Source organism: Alosa sapidissima, chromosome 1 (genome assembly GCF_018492685.1).
Source record: "Alosa sapidissima isolate fAloSap1 chromosome 1, fAloSap1.pri, whole genome shotgun sequence".
Classification (NCBI taxonomy): domain Eukaryota; kingdom Metazoa; phylum Chordata; class Actinopteri; order Clupeiformes; family Clupeidae; genus Alosa; species Alosa sapidissima.
Window position 1 is genome coordinate 4,546,944 of NC_055957.1, and position 20,155 is coordinate 4,567,098.

The 20,155-nt window shown below is 45.2% G+C and overlaps 1 protein-coding gene and 1 long non-coding RNA gene across 2 annotated transcripts; both read left to right on the top strand.

Moving 5' to 3' along the window:
* The first annotated feature begins 567 nt into the window (after positions 1–567).
* Positions 568–2,400, top strand: LOC121719494 (FK506-binding protein 5-like). Its single transcript, XM_042105197.1, has 3 exons — positions 568–875; positions 965–2,280; positions 2,369–2,400. The coding sequence occupies exons 2-3, from the start codon at positions 1,089–1,091 to the stop codon at positions 2,398–2,400; spliced, it is 1,224 nt and encodes a 407-aa protein (XP_041961131.1). The 5' UTR covers positions 568–875; positions 965–1,088.
* Positions 2,401–5,366: 2,966 nt separating this feature from the next.
* Positions 5,367–6,494, top strand: LOC121719801. Its single transcript, XR_006034377.1, has 3 exons — positions 5,367–5,403; positions 5,482–5,547; positions 6,217–6,494. It is a non-coding gene; the product is annotated as an uncharacterized LOC121719801 (long non-coding RNA).
* Positions 6,495–20,155: the final 13,661 nt, after the last annotated feature.

The window sequence follows — 20,155 nt, forward strand, 5'->3', positions numbered from 1 at the left end:
TTTAAATATGAAATTTGAAGTTTAATAGTCAAGGTCAAAGTCAATGTTGATAATAGGTGGCCATCTACTGCCTGTCAGCAATGAAAAAACAATAAATCTGTCACTCGGCAAAACGAAATGGCGTGCCGTTTTCCTGAATGACAATGCATTTAACTGAATTAGAAATCAAGCATTGGCCGTCATATCTCTGCATTGCTTTGACGCATCAACTCCAAAGTTGGCCAGTAGACTTGAGACCCCATCCTGAGGGGGGGGGGCGCAATCAATGGTGACCTTTGACCTTTGCTTATATCTTAACAACTTAGATTGCTTATATCTCAACAACTCTTTCATGTATTTAAACCAAATTTCGTACTTCCAAATTCCAAAGTATTCACCCAATGCAGACAATCAACAAAACAGGAAGTGTTCCCTGCAAACAGGAAGTAAACAGGAAGTAAGCTTATATCTCAGCAACGCTTCCATGCATCAACTTTCAAACTTGATAATTGGACTTTAGAAGTCATCCTGAAGGGGATACAATAAATTGGTTGACTTGACCTATGGGGGGGCGCTATAATTTGATAACATAGCTCGTATCTCAGTGATGCATTGACAAATTAATTTGAAACTTGGTAAATAGATGAGGGACCCCCTTCTGAGGACGCTTACAAGTATGGTTATATGTAACTACCAAAGGGCACTAACTGTGCTGCACAACCCCTGCTGCCTGCAGTTTATTCAAAATGATCCAACTCAGCATTGCTAGTTGTAACACATAAAAGTTTTTTTTAACAGATCCCTCTTTCCAACAAAGAGAGGGGTGCACGTTACCGTGCAAAGATAAAGGCAGATCCTGCTGCAAGGCAGGCGAGACTAGAAAAGAGAAGGCAAAGGTATAACTGTGACAGTGTATGGGCATATTATACATGCATGCATAAATACGTACAATAAATAAATAAATAAATAAACAAATGTATTGCAGGCATCATCAGCGGAAGCAAGCTGGGCAATATGACTATCTGTCCATCAAAGCATTGACAGCATCTGCAGCAGCAAAAAGGAGAGAACAATGGAGGTTGAATCAGAGACTACGTAGGGAAGCTGTGATGAACCTCATACCAGTGTCTGAGGACTCTCTGGTGGAGCCTGCACAGCCTGACCTTCCTGAGCCACATCTGCGCCCCTCACCTCCTGCACCAGGGCCATCCCTGCGCTCCTCACCTCCTGCACCAGGGCCATCCCTGCGCCCCTCACCTCCTGCACCAGGGCCATCCCTGCGCCCCTCACCTCCTGCACCAGGGCCATCCCTGCGCCCCTCACCTCCTGCACCACGGCCAATCTCATCCTCAACACCTGATAAGGTTTCAGAGGCAACAAAGAAACAAGCCTCCAGCCGCCGAAGTGACCATCGCATTCGGAAACTGAAGGAGGAAATGGAACGACTGAAAAAAGGCCTTCTGAGAGAAAAAAGAAGGGCGGATAGATTCCGCAAAACATTACAAAGACTGAGGAATCCAAAATCCAAAGCAACAAGTAAAATTAACAAGTTAAAGAGTGTCAGAAAAGCTGCAGCAACAAGACAAAGTGTTGTGGAATTTCTCACCCGTGATGAAAACAGTCGTCTCCTACCAGGTAAAAAGGACACGGTCACTCAGAATAAGGTCAGGAAACAGCGTCGTGTTCTTACCAAGTCTCTCAAAGAGCTGTACAAAGAGTACAAGTCAAACTTAGGAAGTGAACACACTATATCCTACAGGCAGTTTGGGCGTCTTCGCCCATTTTATGTCACGGAGCCTAAAGCTAGTGACCGCAACACATGTGCTTGCTTCGATCATGAGAATGTGAAGCTTCTTCTGGACAGAATTCATCAGAGTGGATTTATAGGGAGTAAAAGCATTTCCGATGCACTCGTCCAAATTGTGTGTGATGTAAAAAAAAAAAAATGCATGTTCAGGCAGTGTGCAAAGTGTTGCTATTCTGAGATAGAATTAGCCATCCCACAAAATACTGGACTGGTTACATGGCACCAGTGGCAGAGGGAGAGGGTCTGCTCAGAGGGAAAGACCTTTCCCCATTTTGTGAAGAGAGCTTTGACAGGAAAATGGGAGGATCTCCTGAAAAGCTTTAATGAAAAACTCGATGCACTGGCAAAGCACCAATACATATGGATATATCAAGTGGAACAGTGTAGAGCCCTCAAAAACAGCCTCCAAGACCATGAGGCTGTAGTCCACATGGACTTTTCAGAGAATTATGCCTGCAAGTTGAATGTTGAGGTTCAGTCTTTTCATTATGGGGGTAGTCGAAAACAAGCAACTATACACACATGCATGGTCTACACATCTGGAATGTCCCAAGCTTATGCCAACATTTCCGACTCCCTCAGGCATGATGAACGGGCAGTATGGGCACATCTGAAGCCGGTGTTGGATGACCTCTTATCCAACAAAACAATTACTACTGTACACTTCATGAGTGATGGCCCACTGACCCAATATAGGAACAGAAAAAACTTCTACCTCATGTGCACCTTGCCCTTCCTTCGTGGCATTCAGGAAATCACATGGAACTTCTCAGAGAAGTCCCATGGAAAGGGAGCACCAGATGGTGTTGGTGGGTCCATTAAAAGAAGTGCAGATGCATGTACTGCAAGGAGGAGAAATCCAGCACCCACAAGAACTATTTTCCTTTCTGGAAAAATCCAACTCAAATGTGAAGTTCCAGTGGGTATCAGAAGATGACATCACTCGAGTGGATGAGGCAGTGCCTGATGCCTTACCAGTTGTTAAAGGCACCTTGGGGATTCACCAGGTCACCGCAGACACCCCTGGAAAAATTGTTCACAGAGAGGTGTCCTGTTTTTGCCGCCGGTTGGGATCTCCCTGTGGATGTGGCTCACCCTCCATCCTTGATTTTAATTCTGGAAAAGCTGCATCCACACTCACAACAAAAGAACAAGAGATTGCTGGGAAGATGGTGATCGTGTCCTATGACAAAAAGCCTTTCGTGGGGGAGGTCCAGAAGGTTGTTGGTGAAGAAGTCAAGGTGTCCTGCATGCAGCAGATTGGGACAAAGAATAACTTTGTATGGCCCCAAATCCCAGATGTTCTCTTTTACTTTCAATCAGATATCAAAGCAATCATCTCTGAACCAGAGCCATCAACAAGTCAGATGAGGACTGGGACAAATTCCTTTCTGTTTGAAAAACAAACAGCACTAACCCATCCTTCAGTGGTTTTGTCTTTGGGTTGAGACTGTGGGTGTGGGGAAATCCCTCAGTGGTTTAGTGTTCAAGATGGATTCAAATGTTCTAAAGAAAAGCAGTCCTGGTCCAAATTGTCAGGTGTAGCAATGGATCTTTTTCAAATTAAAAACCACAGAATCAGTTTTATAAATTCTCAAATGCATTGTGATACAGTATGCAATCCTGAAATATTTTAACATTTTAATATCAGAAATTAAATGCCATGAGATGTGCTTGTTCTGGAAGATAACAACATTATTGTTCTTCTATTCTGATCTTTTGCAAGATAATAGGCTATGTGTTGATAATATTGTTCTTCTGTATGTTGACAAAAACTGGTATTCAGTATTTTTTCCTCAATAAAAGGTTCAGGTATCCCATAACTGATTCAAGTGTCTGATTAGGAAATGCGAGCAACAAATGACAATTGTTAGGGAGATTTTACAATTTACAACTTTGCAAACAAATGATAATGCAAGTTATGATTTAAAAATAAACAGTCACATTCCTCATTCTTGAATGCAGAATTAGCCTACATCAGTGCACAAGTTCAAAAATTAAGTAGGAAACTGAATCAAAGTAGTCCTGTCATTTGGTAAAACAAAACGTCATATGGTAAAACAGTGGAATTATTCAAAATTAAATACAAAATGTATAACATAATGTGATAATTCAAATACATAACACACTGTATGAATGGTTATATAATATGAAGTTTTACATAATTTGGCTCCATTTTTTACTTTTTATAGGAATAATGTTAAAAAAACGTTGACGGATTGTGCGCTTTATCCTTAGAAGACAAAATATTATATAAGTGCTTTAATTTTTTTGCTAGCCATGAATTCAGTATCAATCAACATCTGCATTATGGATTATTTGTGATTGGGTCATTAATGCTGATTTTAATATCTATGGAAAACAATCTGTTTTACCGAATGACATTTTTATGGTGTAAATACAATTAATTGCAATAAAAAGACAAACAATTACATTTTTTTGAGTGGGCACATACTAAATCAAAAAGTTAACATCTTGTAGTATTCAAAAAATGTTGAAATTGACTTGCTGTTATATTTTTATTTTTTTGATGTTTTGAAAATCTAAAACGTCACTGACCCATATGCACCGTAGCCTTCGCATAGGCCTAATGTAGTGGTGGTGAGTGAGTATGCAGTTGTGTGGAGGATGTACAGTAGGCAATGTGTGTGTGTGAGGGATGGAGGGAGACAGAGAGACAGCGTGCGTGTTGCTGCCTCAAGCGCCCCTCGTCCAGTTTTCTACATGACCTGTAGGCTAGGTCTACAGTAGCCTATGTTGTGCCGCACAAAATGTATCTATGTTGTACATTGCACAAAATGTATACCCCCCGAAATAAACACATACATAAATAAACATATTTTTCCCGTCACTTTGGCTTCCTCGAACATTTTCCCTACGTTTCGCCACTGCTTTGCAACAGATAGATTCCAGTGTCCATGCTCCGGCAGCGCCCACACAGTCATTTTCACCCAAATGATCCTACTGAAGGTTGAGCTGGAGCCTGAAACCGATCGTCCCCCATCTAGTGGTAGTGAAGACACTACAGGCCTGTCCCTCACAGGCTCAAATTTGTAACCCATGCCATTAAAATTACTAATTTTCGTGTATACATAATATGCTGCAGCTGTTGCCTATAGAACTTCTCAGGTCCTACCATGCCAGTGACGTCATTGAAACTGGCAGCGTTCTAATACTAACAAACGCAATTTTGGTGTTGCTTAAAAAAGGCTACGTATTGATTTTTTTTAAATTATTTTTTTTAGTGTCATTTATTTTTAATTGTCATAATCAACACATTATCAATGTTGATTCTTTCAGTTCAGTTCATCTTTAATTCAAACTGGCTTACTGGTCCAGAGTTCCTGTGTTGAAAAGGGAGATAGTTACACCAAAGTTAACCCCAGAGCTCATGGTGACCCTGAAGTAAGGACTACGCAAGTGTAGCAGAATGAAGTGGTGCAGTGCCCACTTTTCATTCAAGCACAGGTGGCAGCATCGTGAGTGGTTCTCGGTAGCCAGATATGGGCCAATCAGTACAACAGTGCCTCTATTTAAATTCAAGGACCCTCATTGTGTTATGCCAGACGTCAAAGGCCCGCCCCTTTTTACCGTCCTGACCATTGCCATCGCCGCAGGTATGATCACGCTTCCTGTGCTATTTTACTGGTAAAGTCTTTTTTATATTGTTACTCACACTTAGTGCTTTGTCGTAGAGTCTCCCCCTCCCTGTGCGGCATTGGCCTCCCGCTGGCTGGATGTGCGTCCAGTGCAGTCCCCGGGTATGTTATATCCATTTGTACGAAGTGAAGTACTCAAGTAGTTCCTGTTTTAAGTGAGTATTTTGTGTGTTCCAGGGATCACTATGTAGCAGGGGAGCGGCTGTCAATTTGCTACATTGATAAGAACTCTGCTGCTTTGCCTACGTAATTTTTAGCCTACGACTTCTTCATGTGCCGGTCTAATCAGCACCACTGGTCCCGCGGTTAACGTGGCCTGCAGCTAGCTTGTCGTAGCCTACGCTAGTGGGACTACGCATAGAGGCCTTGGACTAGAAAGCCACTGGAACTCATTTGGGTGCTATAGCGCTCGTTAGGAAGGAATGGGTGCTTGACGAACGGACCCCATTTTATTGATTGTTTTTCTCTGTTCTGCGTTGCATCCTGTTATTGTCTGTGTTGTTTGTAGCCTACGTTTGTCTGTCTGTTTCTTATACACTTGACTGGAGGCCGTTTCTCCTAGTGCTGTTGATCGCCAAAGTGTTGACCTTTGTTTTGTGATTTGTCTTTTTGTTTGCACTAATCTTTGTTAATTTGTTTTGTCCTCACTAAGGGGAGGCTGTGAAGCTGCGGATCCTTAGTGTGACTGTTTGTTTTATTGGTTGTTGTTTGATTTACTTTGTTACACTTTATGTGAGCTGTCTGTACTCCTTGTCCGTCCCCTCTGTTTAGGTGCTGAGAGCCGAAAGTGGGAGCAGTTCCTGGTGGTGATGGGTTCCCATCTTTGTGTGCTGTGACATTTGTCTCTCACTGAGTGTATCATTGCCGTGTGTGTGTGACCAAGCACGTGTGATTGGGTGCCTCCTTCGGATACTCATTATTATCCACTGCTCTCCCACCGGTAAGCCTCAGCCCTCTTCCTGTTTTATGTGTACAGTATGTGAATTTACAGTGTAAAAATAAATAATTGTTTTTATGGAACCATGTCTCTGTCGGTTCTACGAACCTGAGTGCCTTACTGGGTTAAGGATATTAATCTCTGAATTATATCTTTGGGTGAAAGTCCCATCGTGGCGTAGTCAGCTATTGTGTAAAATCTCTACCACTTGCCACACAAGTTTTACACACACAAGTAGAGAATGAGGAATGGTTTCTAGACCGGTTTGAGCGCTTTTCAAATTGGCATACTGCCTTAAACGCTGTAGCTCGGATCCAGCGGCTAGCAAAAGGAACAAAACAGATAGACCCCATTAGTGTTGAAGAGAGAAAAAAGGCCGGTCTAACACTCGTGAAACTGGCACAAAATCAGGCTTTCAAAGAGGAAATACAATTACTGAACAATGGCAAACTGCCATGCAGCCATCCGTTATATCAGCTCGACCCAGTGTTGCAAGATGGGGTTCTAAGGATAGGTGGGAGATTAAAAAATACTTCACTACCCCTCGAACTGAAACATCCAGTAATTTTACCTAGAGATGGAGTGATTACACGCCTTATTTTGGATTACTGTCATGGAAACACACAACACCAGGGCAGAGGACTAACTCTAAATGAAGTCAGGGCAAATGGATATTGGATTGTCAGTGGCAGCAAATTTGTGGCAAGCCACATTAAACAGTGTGTGTCATGTACATTAGGAAAGCTCGCAGGCCAACAGAAACACAAAAGATGGCAGATCTACCTGATCATCGCGTCGACCCGTCTCCGCCATTCTCTTACTGCGGGTCGTAAAGAGCATAAGAGATATGGCCTCATTTTCACTTGTCTGTCATCAAGAGCAATACATTTAGAGATGCCAGAGGACCTAACCACAGATTCCTTCATAAATGCCCTGCGATGTTTTATTGGTATTCGTGGAGCAGTAAGACAAATTTTATCTGATCAGGGGACAAATTTTGCTGGCGCAAAAAATGAACTGACAAAGGCTCTGATGGAATTAGACAAAGAGCGACTAGCCACTTACCTAGCTCAAAAGCAGTGTGAGTTCATAATGAATGTGCCTAATGCCAGTCACATGGGAGGAGTATGGGAACGGCAAAATAGGACCGTAAGAAGCGTCCTAAGCGCTGTTCTTTCACAGAGTAATGGGCGTTTGAATGACTTTTCTTTGAGAACATTTCTTTACGAAGCGATGTCAATCATAAATAGAACCCACTCACCATTGATAGCATTAACGATCCCAATGCTTTACAACCACTTACTCCGAACAATTTACTTACCATGAAGGCCACTATTCCACTTCCTCCTCCAGGAAAATTTGTAGCAGAGGACCTGTACGCCAAGAAAAGATGGCGCACAGTCCAGTACCTGGCTGAGCAGTTTTGGGGAAGGTGGAGAAATGAATATTTGGCTAACATCGCACTCAGACAGCGCTGGCATTCTCCCAGGCGAAATGTAAAAACTGGAGATGTAGTCATAGTGAAAGAGGAAGGAATTCCTCGCAACGAGTGGAGACTCGGAAGAGTAACAGATGTATGCAAAGACAAAGATGGCCTGGTAAGGAAGGCTTCAGTGCAAATAGGAAATAGGAGTCTAGACAAAAGGGGTCAACGGCTTACTAATCCATCAATACTTGCGCGTCCCATTCATAAATTAGTTGTACTCATAGAAGGCAAATGAAATTATTATTTCTATATTTCATTTAAAACCCACATGTGCTGTTAAAATGGGGGGATTGGCTATGAGTTAAAGGTCTCACAGTTGTTCATAATGGATTGAGGAATTACTAGATTTATTTGTGATGTATCATAAATCATAGTAACTGGTGGGAGTGTAACTGTCTCAGACAGTGTGATCATTATAAAGACATAAATAGATAAAGATACAGTATCTTGTTATCAATGTTTGAATTCATGTGTTATTCTTTGTTTAAAAATGTTTTAAAATTTTTTTTTAGATGTCATGTGTCATGTACCATTTAAAAAATATTCCTTTTTTCTGTATTAAGAGTTTGTTGTATACGGGGTCTTAACCAGGGAATTATGGGAAAAGCGCCAATAGAGATGAAAACCAGTCACAGACTTTTCAATGAAAGATGGAGTCTGCATTCGGTTTATGGCGCTAACGTTGTCACAGTGTTTTTTTGACTTCACGTTTACAGTTTGTAAGAGACAGAGAAAATAAAGCTACAAAAAAGCATCAGTATGAAGCGTGGACGTTTATTAAACCAATGCAGTTACATCAAACATCCACATAGTGTTCTTAAGGATGATCAAGCTTGAGGCGCTTGCAGTGATAGGGCAAGGACTGAGCCTGTAGTTCCATATGCATGGTAAGGTGCTTTATGAGAGTGAGTGTCATGGTGATGGTGCAAATAAGTAAGTCCAACAGTGCCAGAATAAAGTCTAGAGACCTGCATAAAATAAATATGGACATAATAGAATAATAATGTAGACAAGTAATATAAAAACGATATAAGTGCAGGAATAGGTTGAAGTAATAGGGTTACAGCCATTGGTCAAGTATTAAATAAAAAGTATTAATTATTAAGTATGGCCACAATCAGGCCGTGGGAGGGAGGGAGGGGTTGTGCGTATGTGCTAATATAGCATGTAAACAGTGTAGCAGTACAACAGTTGGCTAGTGGACAGTATGTACACAAACATGGAGAAGGTGGAGAGGCAGACAGACTATGCAGAGAAGTCTCTCTCTCCTCTACCCTTAAGTGAAGCATTGAACAGTTCAATGGCCCTGGGGACAAATGACTTCCTCAGTCTGTCAGTTGTGCATGACAGTGAGCGAAGTCTCCAGCTGATCAAGCTCTTCAGAGAGACAGTTCTTCAGTCTGACGAACTGTGGCCGCTCGGTCAGGTAATCTGTAATCCAGGATACCATGTGAGTGTCCACACCCATCTGCAAGAACTTGTCTCCCAGAGGGGTTGGATGGTGTTAAAAGCACTTGAGAAATCAAAGAACATGATTCTCACAGCACTTTTCCCCTTGTCTAGGTGAGAATGTGTCTTGTGTAGGCATGGCCGGATTATCATGACCATGGGCCCTGAGCACAAAATCGGAATATGCCCCCCTCCCTCCCCACATGCACGCCCGCACACAGTTGCCTGATGGTACGCACAGTGCGTACGGCCATATACCTGTGACCTGCAGGCGCGCACTCACTAACCCCAAAGCTAACCTGTAGCTTACAGCAGCTGTAAGAACCACCGTTGGGCTGCTAAGAAAGACTCTGTTGTAGTTTCTAGATGATACAAACACAAAATTAATTTCTGTCAATTAAACCTCTTATCAGATTTTTTTTTGGGTATAAACATTTATTGTGATGTTGAAGTTCCATGATAGTGTTTGTTTCATGCATGCAGTGTGTGGTTTGGATGAGCCAGATGGGCAGCTTGCCTGTCTTCAGCTTAAAGTTTCATTCCAAAATTGCGTGAAAAACGTCCAAAAAAAAAAAACCCTGAACCCCCGAATTTGTGTAGCCTACCCTACTTAGCCTACAATTCCTAGGCTATACTCGTCATGTCGAGATGTCATTTTAGCTAACGTGGTTAAAAGTTTCTTGGATGCAATTGAGCAGTTAGTCCACACTTCATCAACCCACAAACATGAAATTTACTTCTGTCAAAACTTTTGAAAGGGAGAGACACTAAATTACATTTTCAGTGTAGGGCAGTAAGCACACGCAAAATGTAGTGGCTTTACGCACAGAGCAAGCGCATTCTGTCTGGTACAGATCACAATCTAATGCAGTCAAGGCTTACATGAATATGACGCACGAGTGCCACCCGCATCGATCGCCAGACTCAGGGGCGCCTGCTGGAATGAATGCTATGGTACGCACACCCATCTACACTACAATCACGCGATTTTGGACAGAAACTTTAAGCTAAAGACGGGCAAGCTGCACGGTATGGCTCACCCAAACCACACACTGCGTGAAACACTATCATGGAATTTGGACATCACAATAAATGAGGATACCCATAAATAATCTGCACTGATGGAAAGAGGTTTAATTGACAGAAATTACTGAGCCTTACTTAGCAGCTCATAGGTGATTCTCAAAGCTGCCGGGAACCTACTGGTTGTGCTTTGGGGTAGTGAGTCTGGCACCCTCATTTCCTGTCTTACCTGCTGATCTAGTAACAGGAGATAGATATCTTCACCTTTAGCTTCGTCTGTAGTCAAAACGTGTGTACAGTAATGTTCTTCCTTGTTTGCAATCTGTACCAGGCATTAACAATGCCCTCGCGGTGCGTAAAGATTGCGATCTGTACCAGGCATTAACAATGCCCTCGCGGTGCGTAAAGATTGCAATCTGTACCAGGCATTAACAATGCCCTCGCGGTGCGTAAAGATTGCGATCTGTACCAGGCATTAACAATGCCCTCGCGGTGCGTAAAGCCACAAAATTATGCTTGTGCTTACTGCGCTACACTCAAAACTTAACTGAGTCTCAAAAGTTTTGACAGAAGTAGATTTCATGTTTGTGGGTTGATGAAGTGTGGACTAACTGCTCAATTGCGTCTGAGAAAACGCTAACCACGTTAGCTAAAATTACATCTCAGTCTGGATGTTAGGAAATGTTTCGACGTGATAGCTCGCCCTCACTCATTGGCTGACGGCAGGCAGCATTTGTGCAGGCAGCTACAGACACTGTTTTTGACGTGATTTAACATAATATTTTGATTGAATGGGTTGCAAAATCTGCATAAAATTAGGGAAGTGAGTACTGCGTTTGTAACGTGATCGAAAGTAATATTTTGACTGTGCCCAGGGCCCCTTACTGGTCCCGTGCCCCTGGGGAAGTGCCCAGTTGCCCTAATGGTTAATCCGGCCCTGTGTGTAGGAGATATGTGATGGCATCGTCCACGCCCACTTTCTCCTGGTATGCAAACTGTAGCGGGTTAAGTGCATGGCGTACCTTGTGTCTGAGTATGCACAAGACCAGTCGCTCCATTGTCTTCATCACGTGTGACAGGGACGGGGTGAGACATGATGTCTTCCACAGTGTTGGGACTCGTCCGAGACGGAGACTCAGGTTGAAGATGTGCTTCAGTGGCTCCTCCAGTTCAGCAGCACAGACCTTGAGCAGCCTTGGACACAGTCTGTCAGGCCCGGCTGCCTTCCTAGGGCGAAGTTTCATCAGCTGTCCTCTGACCTGATCTGCCGTGATGATGGAGGGGGAGGGGTGCGTATGAGGGGGTTGTCGGGTGGCTGGAGATTGATGGCTGTTGACCGAGGGGCCGTGCACACGACGCCGGTTTTTGTGAAACCGGTGAGGTTTTGTTAACGGTTACGCCTTGCATGTACACGACGCCGCCAGTTTAGGAGACTGAAACCGCCGGCTAACTTTTATCATATTTATCCTGTCATGATTTATGTGCACAATGTAGCCTATCAGCCTTTAGTGGCTAAGTTAGAAGCACACGTTAGCTTAACTTAGTTAAACATTAGCTTACTGCATGTTAGTGTTTTCTCCAGTGGTGCTCAGACCTAATGCAATGCGTAGGCTAAGCATTTGAAATTTCACATAGCAGTCACATACCTTGAAAATGAACTTTATTGGTTTAACAGTTGAATTGAAAACCGAATTGTCTGTAGTCTCCTTATTTCATGCGACTGCTTGACCAGAGCACTTATTAGACATTCTCTGGCTTAACAAACTGTTTTAACAATGTTTTCTTCTACGCGATTCACGCGAAATTATTGTGAAGCTTCTGCACAGCAGCGCAATCGACTGGTCTGGCATATACACTACAGCACATTTAGCCGGTTACACCTCTGTGTGTACACGCGAGGTTTTTTCTTGCCGGAGTCGTTAAAGGTGTGAAAGCGGTAAGAGAAAATCCACCCGGCGGTGTCGTGTAAACGGCCTCTGAAGCCATTGTCACCATGTGGGGTGTGATAGCCTGTGATGGTGGGGGGTGAGTGTTGCACTGGGAGTGAGGGGGGAGGTGTGGGTTGGGCAGGCAAGGAAGCAAGAGCAGTGTCTGAGTCAGCAGGGGCTGGTGGACAGACCACTGCCATTGGAGCTGGAGCAGGGCAGTCAAACCTGTTGTAGAAGTGGTTCAACTGGTTTGCCCTGTTCAGATCTCCCTCCACAGAGCTGCTGCTCTTCTTAAAGGGGTGGTTCAGGATTTTGGACATAGGACCTCATTTCCAAGTAAGCAAGTGTGATATTTATCAGTGGAGACCGTTTAACACGTTTCATCCAGTCCTTCTAATTGCAGAGTTCGCAGGTGCTAGGCTAGCGCAAGTCAACGGTATGTGCTAGCCTGCCACTAAAGACAGTCTTACCCACTCCAAAGTACACCCGAGGCAAATAAATTATAACGCCAGACTATCGATGTAGGGCAGTCAAACCTGTTGTAGAAGTGGTTCAACTGGTTTGCCCTGTTCAGATCTCCCTCCACAGAGCTGCTGCTCTTCTTAAAGGGGTGGTTCAGGATTTTGGACATAGGACCTCATTTCCAAGTAAGCAAGTGTGATATTTATCAGTGGAGACCGATCCAAGATGGCGGCGCGTACACACGCAGCGACCTCTCTCTGTCCCAACCGTACGGTGTTTTGTTCGTTTAAAAAGTGTTTGTCCGAAAGTTTCACGTGTTCGTCTCGTCTTACTACGTCGTACTACAAGTACAGCAGGCAGTTTTTAATTGACATCTGCAAAAGCAAGTTTTGCAGCGTTCTGGACTTTGCAACAGAGACGCTAAAGGAACTCGGACTACTCCGGCCTGCAACAACACCGGACTCGCCTGCTACTCCTCCCCCGGAAAGAAAGCGTCGGAAGCGGTATGCGAGGAAGCAGAAGAGGGGCAAGCGCGGAGGCGTCCGGGCCAGGCTAGCGGCCAGCCCAACTCGCCCAGCCATACCATCCATTCTCCTGGCAAATGTACGATCACTGGACAACAAAATGGATCACATACGACTGCTGAGATCAACGAACCGGACAGTAAGTAACTGCTGTGTGCTCGTCTTCACTGAGACTTGGTTAAATGACAACATTCCGGACTCTGCTGTACAACTGGAGCAGCTAGCATGCTATCGAGCAGACAGGGCCATTGTAAAGGGAGGTAAATCACGAGGAGGAGGAATCTGTGTTTACATCCGTGACGAATGGTGCCGGGACACTGTAGTAGTATGCAAACACTGCTCACCACTGGCAGAGTTTATGATCATAAAGTGCCGTCCTTTTTACCTGCCAAGGGAAATTACTGCGATTCTGCTAGTCGCAGTATACATCCCGCCTACCAACAACAACAGCGATAAGAACGCGGCTCTTAGTGAACTGTACCAGGCTGTCAGTGAACAACAGACGGCACACCCAGACGGTTTCACCATCTTCACTGGAGATTTTAACCATGCGGATCTCAAAACTGTACTTCCAAAGCTACACCAGCATGTTGATTTTCCAACAAGAGGAGATAACATCCTGGACCTGGTCTACACTACACACAAAGGAGCATACAAAGCCACCCCCCTCCCCCACATTGGACTTTCAGACCATATCACTGTTATGCTAATGCCCGCATACAGACAAAGGGTAAAAGCGAACAAACCGGTTCGTAAGCAGGTAAAAGTGTGGCCTGAGGGAGCCTCCGATGCTCTTCAAGACTGCTTTGACACAACAGACTGGGAAATGTTTAAGCAGGCAGCCACTTATAACAACCGGACAGACATAGAGGAGTATACAGACACTGTAACCTCTTACATCACCAAGTGCATCGATGATGTGACCCACACAAAAGACATCATCACTCGGGCTAACTGGAAGCCATGGCTGACAGGGGATGTCCTCAGGCTGCTGAGGGCCAGAGACAAAGCCTACAGAGCTGGGGATGAAGCTGGCATGAAAACAGCGAGAGCCAACCTGTCCCGTGGCATCAAGGAAGCAAAAAAGGAATACACTCACAAGATAACCACCCACTTCAAAGACAGCAGGAACGCACAAAGCCTATGGCAGGGCATTCAGGCCCTCACGGACTACAAGCCCGCGCCACAGAGCTGTGAGAGCAACATCCCTCTGCTCAACAACCTGAACCGCTTCTTTGCTCGCTTTGAAGCACAAAACAGCACCTGCCCACAGAAGACCCATCCCCCTCTACATGAGCAGCCCCTGTGCCTCTCTGCCGACAGCGTGAAGAGGACACTTGCTGCTATCAACACCCGTAAGGCAACAGGTCCAGACAACATCCCAGGTCGTGCGCTGAAGGACTGCGCAGGGGAGCTTAAGGATGTCTTCACAGACATCTTTAACACTTCCCTGAAGCAAGCCATCGTCCCATCATGTTTCAAAGCTGCCACCATCATACCTGTGCCGAAGAAAACTGCTCCATCCTGCTTCAATGACTACCGCCCTGTGGCACTGACACCCATCATCATGAAGTGCTTTGAGCGGCTTGTCATGTCACATATCAAAGCCATTCTCCCCCCCACCCTGGACCCCTTCCAGTTTGCATACCGAGCCAAGCGGTCTACAGAGGATGCAATCTGCTCTGCCCTCCACCCAGCCCTCACCCACCTGGAAAAAAGAGACTCATATGTGAGACTGCTGTTTATAGACTTCAGTTCTGCATTCAACACCATAATACCACAACAACTCATCTGCAAACTTGACAAACTGGGACTCAGTACCTACCTCTGCAACTGGCTACTGGACTTCCTCTGTCAGAGGCCCCAAGTAGTACGTGTTGGCAACAATACCTCAAGCAGCATCACACTGAGCACAGGGGCCCCCCAAGGCTGCGTGCTCAGTCCGCTGCTCTTCACCCTGCTGACGCATGACTGCACTGCAACCTACAGCAACAATCACATAGTGAAATTTGCTGACGACACAACTCTGGTGGGTCTCATCACCAAGGGCGACGAGACTCAATACAGGTTGGAGGTCGACCATCTGACCACGTGGTGCAGGGACAACAACCTCCTGCTGAACGTCAGCAAGACCAAAGAGATTGTTGTTGACTTCCGGAGAGGTCACACCCAACACCTGCCACTGACCATCGACGGTGCTGTGGTGGAGAGAGCGAGCAGCACCAAATTCCTGGGGGTGCACATCAGTGAAGACCTCTCCTGGACCACCAACACTGCATCACTGGCGAAGAGAGCTCAGCGCCGCCTGTACTTCCTGCGGAAACTCAGGCGAGCAAGTGCTCCACCAGCCATCATGACCACATTCTACCGAGGCACCATTGAGAGCATCCTCTCCAGCTGTATCGCTGTGTGGGGCGGAAGCTGCACTGAATACAACAGGAAAGCCCTGCAGCGCATAGTGAACACAGCTGGAAGGATTATTGGTGCTTCACTCCCCTCCCTGAAGGACATTTACACCACCCACCTCACCCGCAAGGCGACCAAAATTGTGAGTGATGCAAGTCACCCCGCTCACAATCTGTTTGATCTACTGCCCTCTGGGAAGAGGTACAGAAGCCTGCGCTCCCGCACTACCAGACTCACCAACAGCTTCATACACCAAACTGTAAGGATGCTGAACTCTCTCCCTCCTCTCCCCCCTCCACCCTCAGCTACATAACATCCTGGACATTGGACCCAAAATGGCCGCCTGCACTACTCCACTTGCACACTTTACAACTTGGTGTTGTTATCCTGAAAACACAACACTTCTGCTGCTCTTACATAACTTGCACCACTATGCCACTTTCTTTCTTACTTAGGTCAAACAGAACTACCCAAGCCTTTTATTGGCCTGACTTTGCACTAGTATTTTATTGACTGTCTATGCACAATTTCAACCAAATTTTGCTGCTCTTATTTTTTCATTATTATATGTGCCCTCTTATTTACTTATTTACTTACTTTTTTGTTTACTTGAATGTTATGTTTGTCTGTGGACCTAAATTGGCAAAATATGTCTTGTCTTCACCGTGGGATAGTGAGAAACGTAATTTCGATCTCTTTGTATGTCTGGAACATGTGAAGAAATTGACAATAAAGCTGACTTTGACTTACAGCAGCTGTAAGAACCACCGTTGGGCTGCTAAGAAAGACTCTGTTGTAGTTTCTAGATGATACACACACAAAATTAATTTCTGTCAATTAAACCTCTTATCAGATTTTTTTTGGGGTATAAACATTTATTGTGATGTTGAAGTTCCATGATAGTGTTTGTTTCATGCATGCAGTGTGTGGTTTGGATGAGCCAGATGGGCAGCTTGCCTGTCTTCAGCTTAAAGTTTCATTCCAAAATTGCGTGAAAAACGTCCAAAAAAAAAAAACCCTGAACCCCCGAATTTGTGTAGCCTACCCTACTTAGCCTACAATTCCTAGGCTATACTCGTCATGTCGAGATGTAATTTTAGCTAACGTGGTTAGAAGTTTCTTGGATGCAATTGAGCAGTTAGTCCACACTTCATCAACCCACAAACATGAAATTTACTTCTGTCAAAACTTTTGAAAGGGAGAGACACTAAATTACATTTTCAGTGTAGGGCAGTAAGCACACGCAAAATGTAGTGGCTTTACGCACAGAGCAAGCGCATTCTGTCTGGTACAGATCACAATCTAATGCAGTCAAGGCTTACATGAATATGACGCACGAGTGCCACCCGCATCGATCGCCAGACTCAGGGGCGCCTGCTGGAATGAATGCTATGGTACGCACACCCATCTACACTACAATCACGCGATTTTGGACAGAAACTTTAAGCTAAAGACGGGCAAGCTGCACGGTATGGCTCACCCAAACCACACACTGCGTGAAACACTATCATGGAATTTGGACATCACAATAAATGAGGATACCCATAAATAATCTGCACTGATGGAAAGAGGTTTAATTGACAGAAATTACTTTTGTATGTGTAGGCTATCATCTAGAAACTACAACAGAGCCTTACTTAGCAGCTCATAGGTGATTCTCAAAGCTGCCGGGAACCTACTGGTTGTGCTTTGGGGTAGTGAGTCTGGCACCCTCATTTCCTGTCTTACCTGCTGATCTAGTAACAGGAGATAGATATCTTCACCTTTAGCTTCGTCTGTAGTCAAAACGTGTGTACAGTAATGTTCTTCCTTGTTTGCAATCTGTACCAGGCATTAACAATGCCCTCGCGGTGCGTAAAGATTGCGATCTGTACCAGGCATTAACAATGCCCTCGCGGTGCGTAAAGATTGCAATCTGTACCAGGCATTAACAATGCCCTCGCGGTGCGTAAAGATTGCGATCTGTACCAGGCATTAACAATGCCCTCGCGGTGCGTAAAGCCACAAAATTATGCTTGTGCTTACTGCGCTACACTCAAAACTTAACTGAGTCTCAAAAGTTTTGACAGAAGTAGATTTCATGTTTGTGGGTTGATGAAGTGTGGACTAACTGCTCAATTGCGTCTGAGAAAACGCTAACCACGTTAGCTAAAATTACATCTCAGTCTGGATGTTAGGAAATGTTTCGACGTGATAGCTCGCCCTCACTCATTGGCTGACGGCAGGCAGCATTTGTGCAGGCAGCTACAGACACTGTTTTTGACGTGATTTAACATAATATTTTGATTGAATGGGTTGCAAAATCTGCATAAAATTAGGGAAGTGAGTACTGCGTTTGTAACGTGATCGAAAGTAATATTTTGACTGTGCCCAGGGCCCCTTACTGGTCCCGTGCCCCTGGGGAAGTGCCCAGTTGCCCTAATGGTTAATCCGGCCCTGTGTGTAGGAGATATGTGATGGCATCGTCCACGCCCACTTTCTCCTGGTATGCAAACTGTAGCGGGTTAAGTGCATGGCGTACCTTGTGTCTGAGTATGCACAAGACCAGTCGCTCCATTGTCTTCATCACGTGTGACAGGGACGGGGTGAGACATGATGTCTTCCACAGTGTTGGGACTCGTCCGAGACGGAGACTCAGGTTGAAGATGTGCTTCAGTGGCTCCTCCAGTTCAGCAGCACAGACCTTGAGCAGCCTTGGACACAGTCTGTCAGGCCCGGCTGCCTTCCTAGGGCGAAGTTTCATCAGCTGTCCTCTGACCTGATCTGCCGTGATGATGGAGGGGGAGGGGTGCGTATGAGGGGGTTGTCGGGTGGCTGGAGATTGATGGCTGTTGACCGAGGGGCCGTGCACACGACGCCGGTTTTTGTGAAACCGGTGAGGTTTTGTTAACGGTTACGCCTTGCATGTACACGACGCCGCCAGTTTAGGAGACTGAAACCGCCGGCTAACTTTTATCATATTTATCCTGTCATGATTTATGTGCACAATGTAGCCTATCAGCCTTTAGTGGCTAAGTTAGAAGCACACGTTAGCTTAACTTAGTTAAACATTAGCTTACTGCATGTTAGTGTTTTCTCCAGTGGTGCTCAGACCTAATGCAATGCGTAGGCTAAGCATTTGAAATTTCACATAGCAGTCACATACCTTGAAAATGAACTTTATTGGTTTAACAGTTGAATTGAAAACCGAATTGTCTGTAGTCTCCTTATTTCATGCGACTGCTTGACCAGAGCACTTATTAGACATTCTCTGGCTTAACAAACTGTTTTAACAATGTTTTCTTCTACGCGATTCACGCAAAATTATTGTGAAGCTTCTGCACAGCAGCACAATCGACTGGTCTGGCATATACACTACAGCACATTTAGCCGGTTACACCTCTGTGTGTACACGCGAGGTTTTTTCTTGCCGGAGTCGTTAAAGGTGTGAAAGCGGTAAGAGAAAATCCACCCGGCGGTGTCGTGTAAACGGCCTCTGAAGCCATTGTCACCATGTGGGGTGTGATAGCCTGTGATGGTGGGGGGTGAGTGTTGCACTGGGAGTGAGGGGGGAGGTGTGGGTTGGGCAGGCAAGGAAGCAAGAGCAGTGTCTGAGTCAGCAGGGGCTGGTGGACAGACCACTGCCATTGGAGCTGGAGCAGGGCAGTCAAACCTGTTGTAGAAGTGGTTCAACTGGTTTGCCCTGTTCAGATCTCCCTCCACAGAGCTGCTGCTCTTCTTAAAGGGGTGGTTCAGGATTTTGGACATAGGACCTCATTTCCAAGTAAGCAAGTGTGATATTTATCAGTGGAGACCGATCCAAGATGGCGGCGCGTACACACGCAGCGACCTCTCTCTGTCCCAACCGTACGGTGTTTTGTTCGTTTAAAAAGTGTTTGTCCGAAAGTTTCACGTGTTCGTCTCGTCTTACTACGTCGTACTACAAGTACAGCAGGCAGTTTTTAATTGACATCTGCAAAAGCAAGTTTTGCAGCGTTCTGGACTTTGCAACAGAGACGCTAAAGGAACTCGGACTACTCCGGCCTGCAACAACACCGGACTCGCCTGCTACTCCTCCCCCGGAAAGAAAGCGTCGGAAGCGGTGTGCGAGGAAGCAGAAGAGGGGCAAGCGCGGAGGCGTCCGGGCCAGGCTAGCGGCCAGCCCAACTCGCCCAGCCATACCATCCATTCTCCTGGCAAATGTACGATCACTGGACAACAAAATGGATCACATACGACTGCTGAGATCAACGAACCGGACAGTAAGTAACTGCTGTGTGCTCGTCTTCACTGAGACTTGGTTAAATGACAACATTCCGGACTCTGCTGTACAACTGGAGCAGCTAGCATGCTATCGAGCAGACAGGGCCATTGTAAAGGGAGGTAAATCACGAGGAGGAGGAATCTGTGTTTACATCCGTGACGAATGGTGCCGGGACACTGTAGTAGTATGCAAACACTGCTCACCACTGGCAGAGTTTATGATCATAAAGTGCCGTCCTTTTTACCTGCCAAG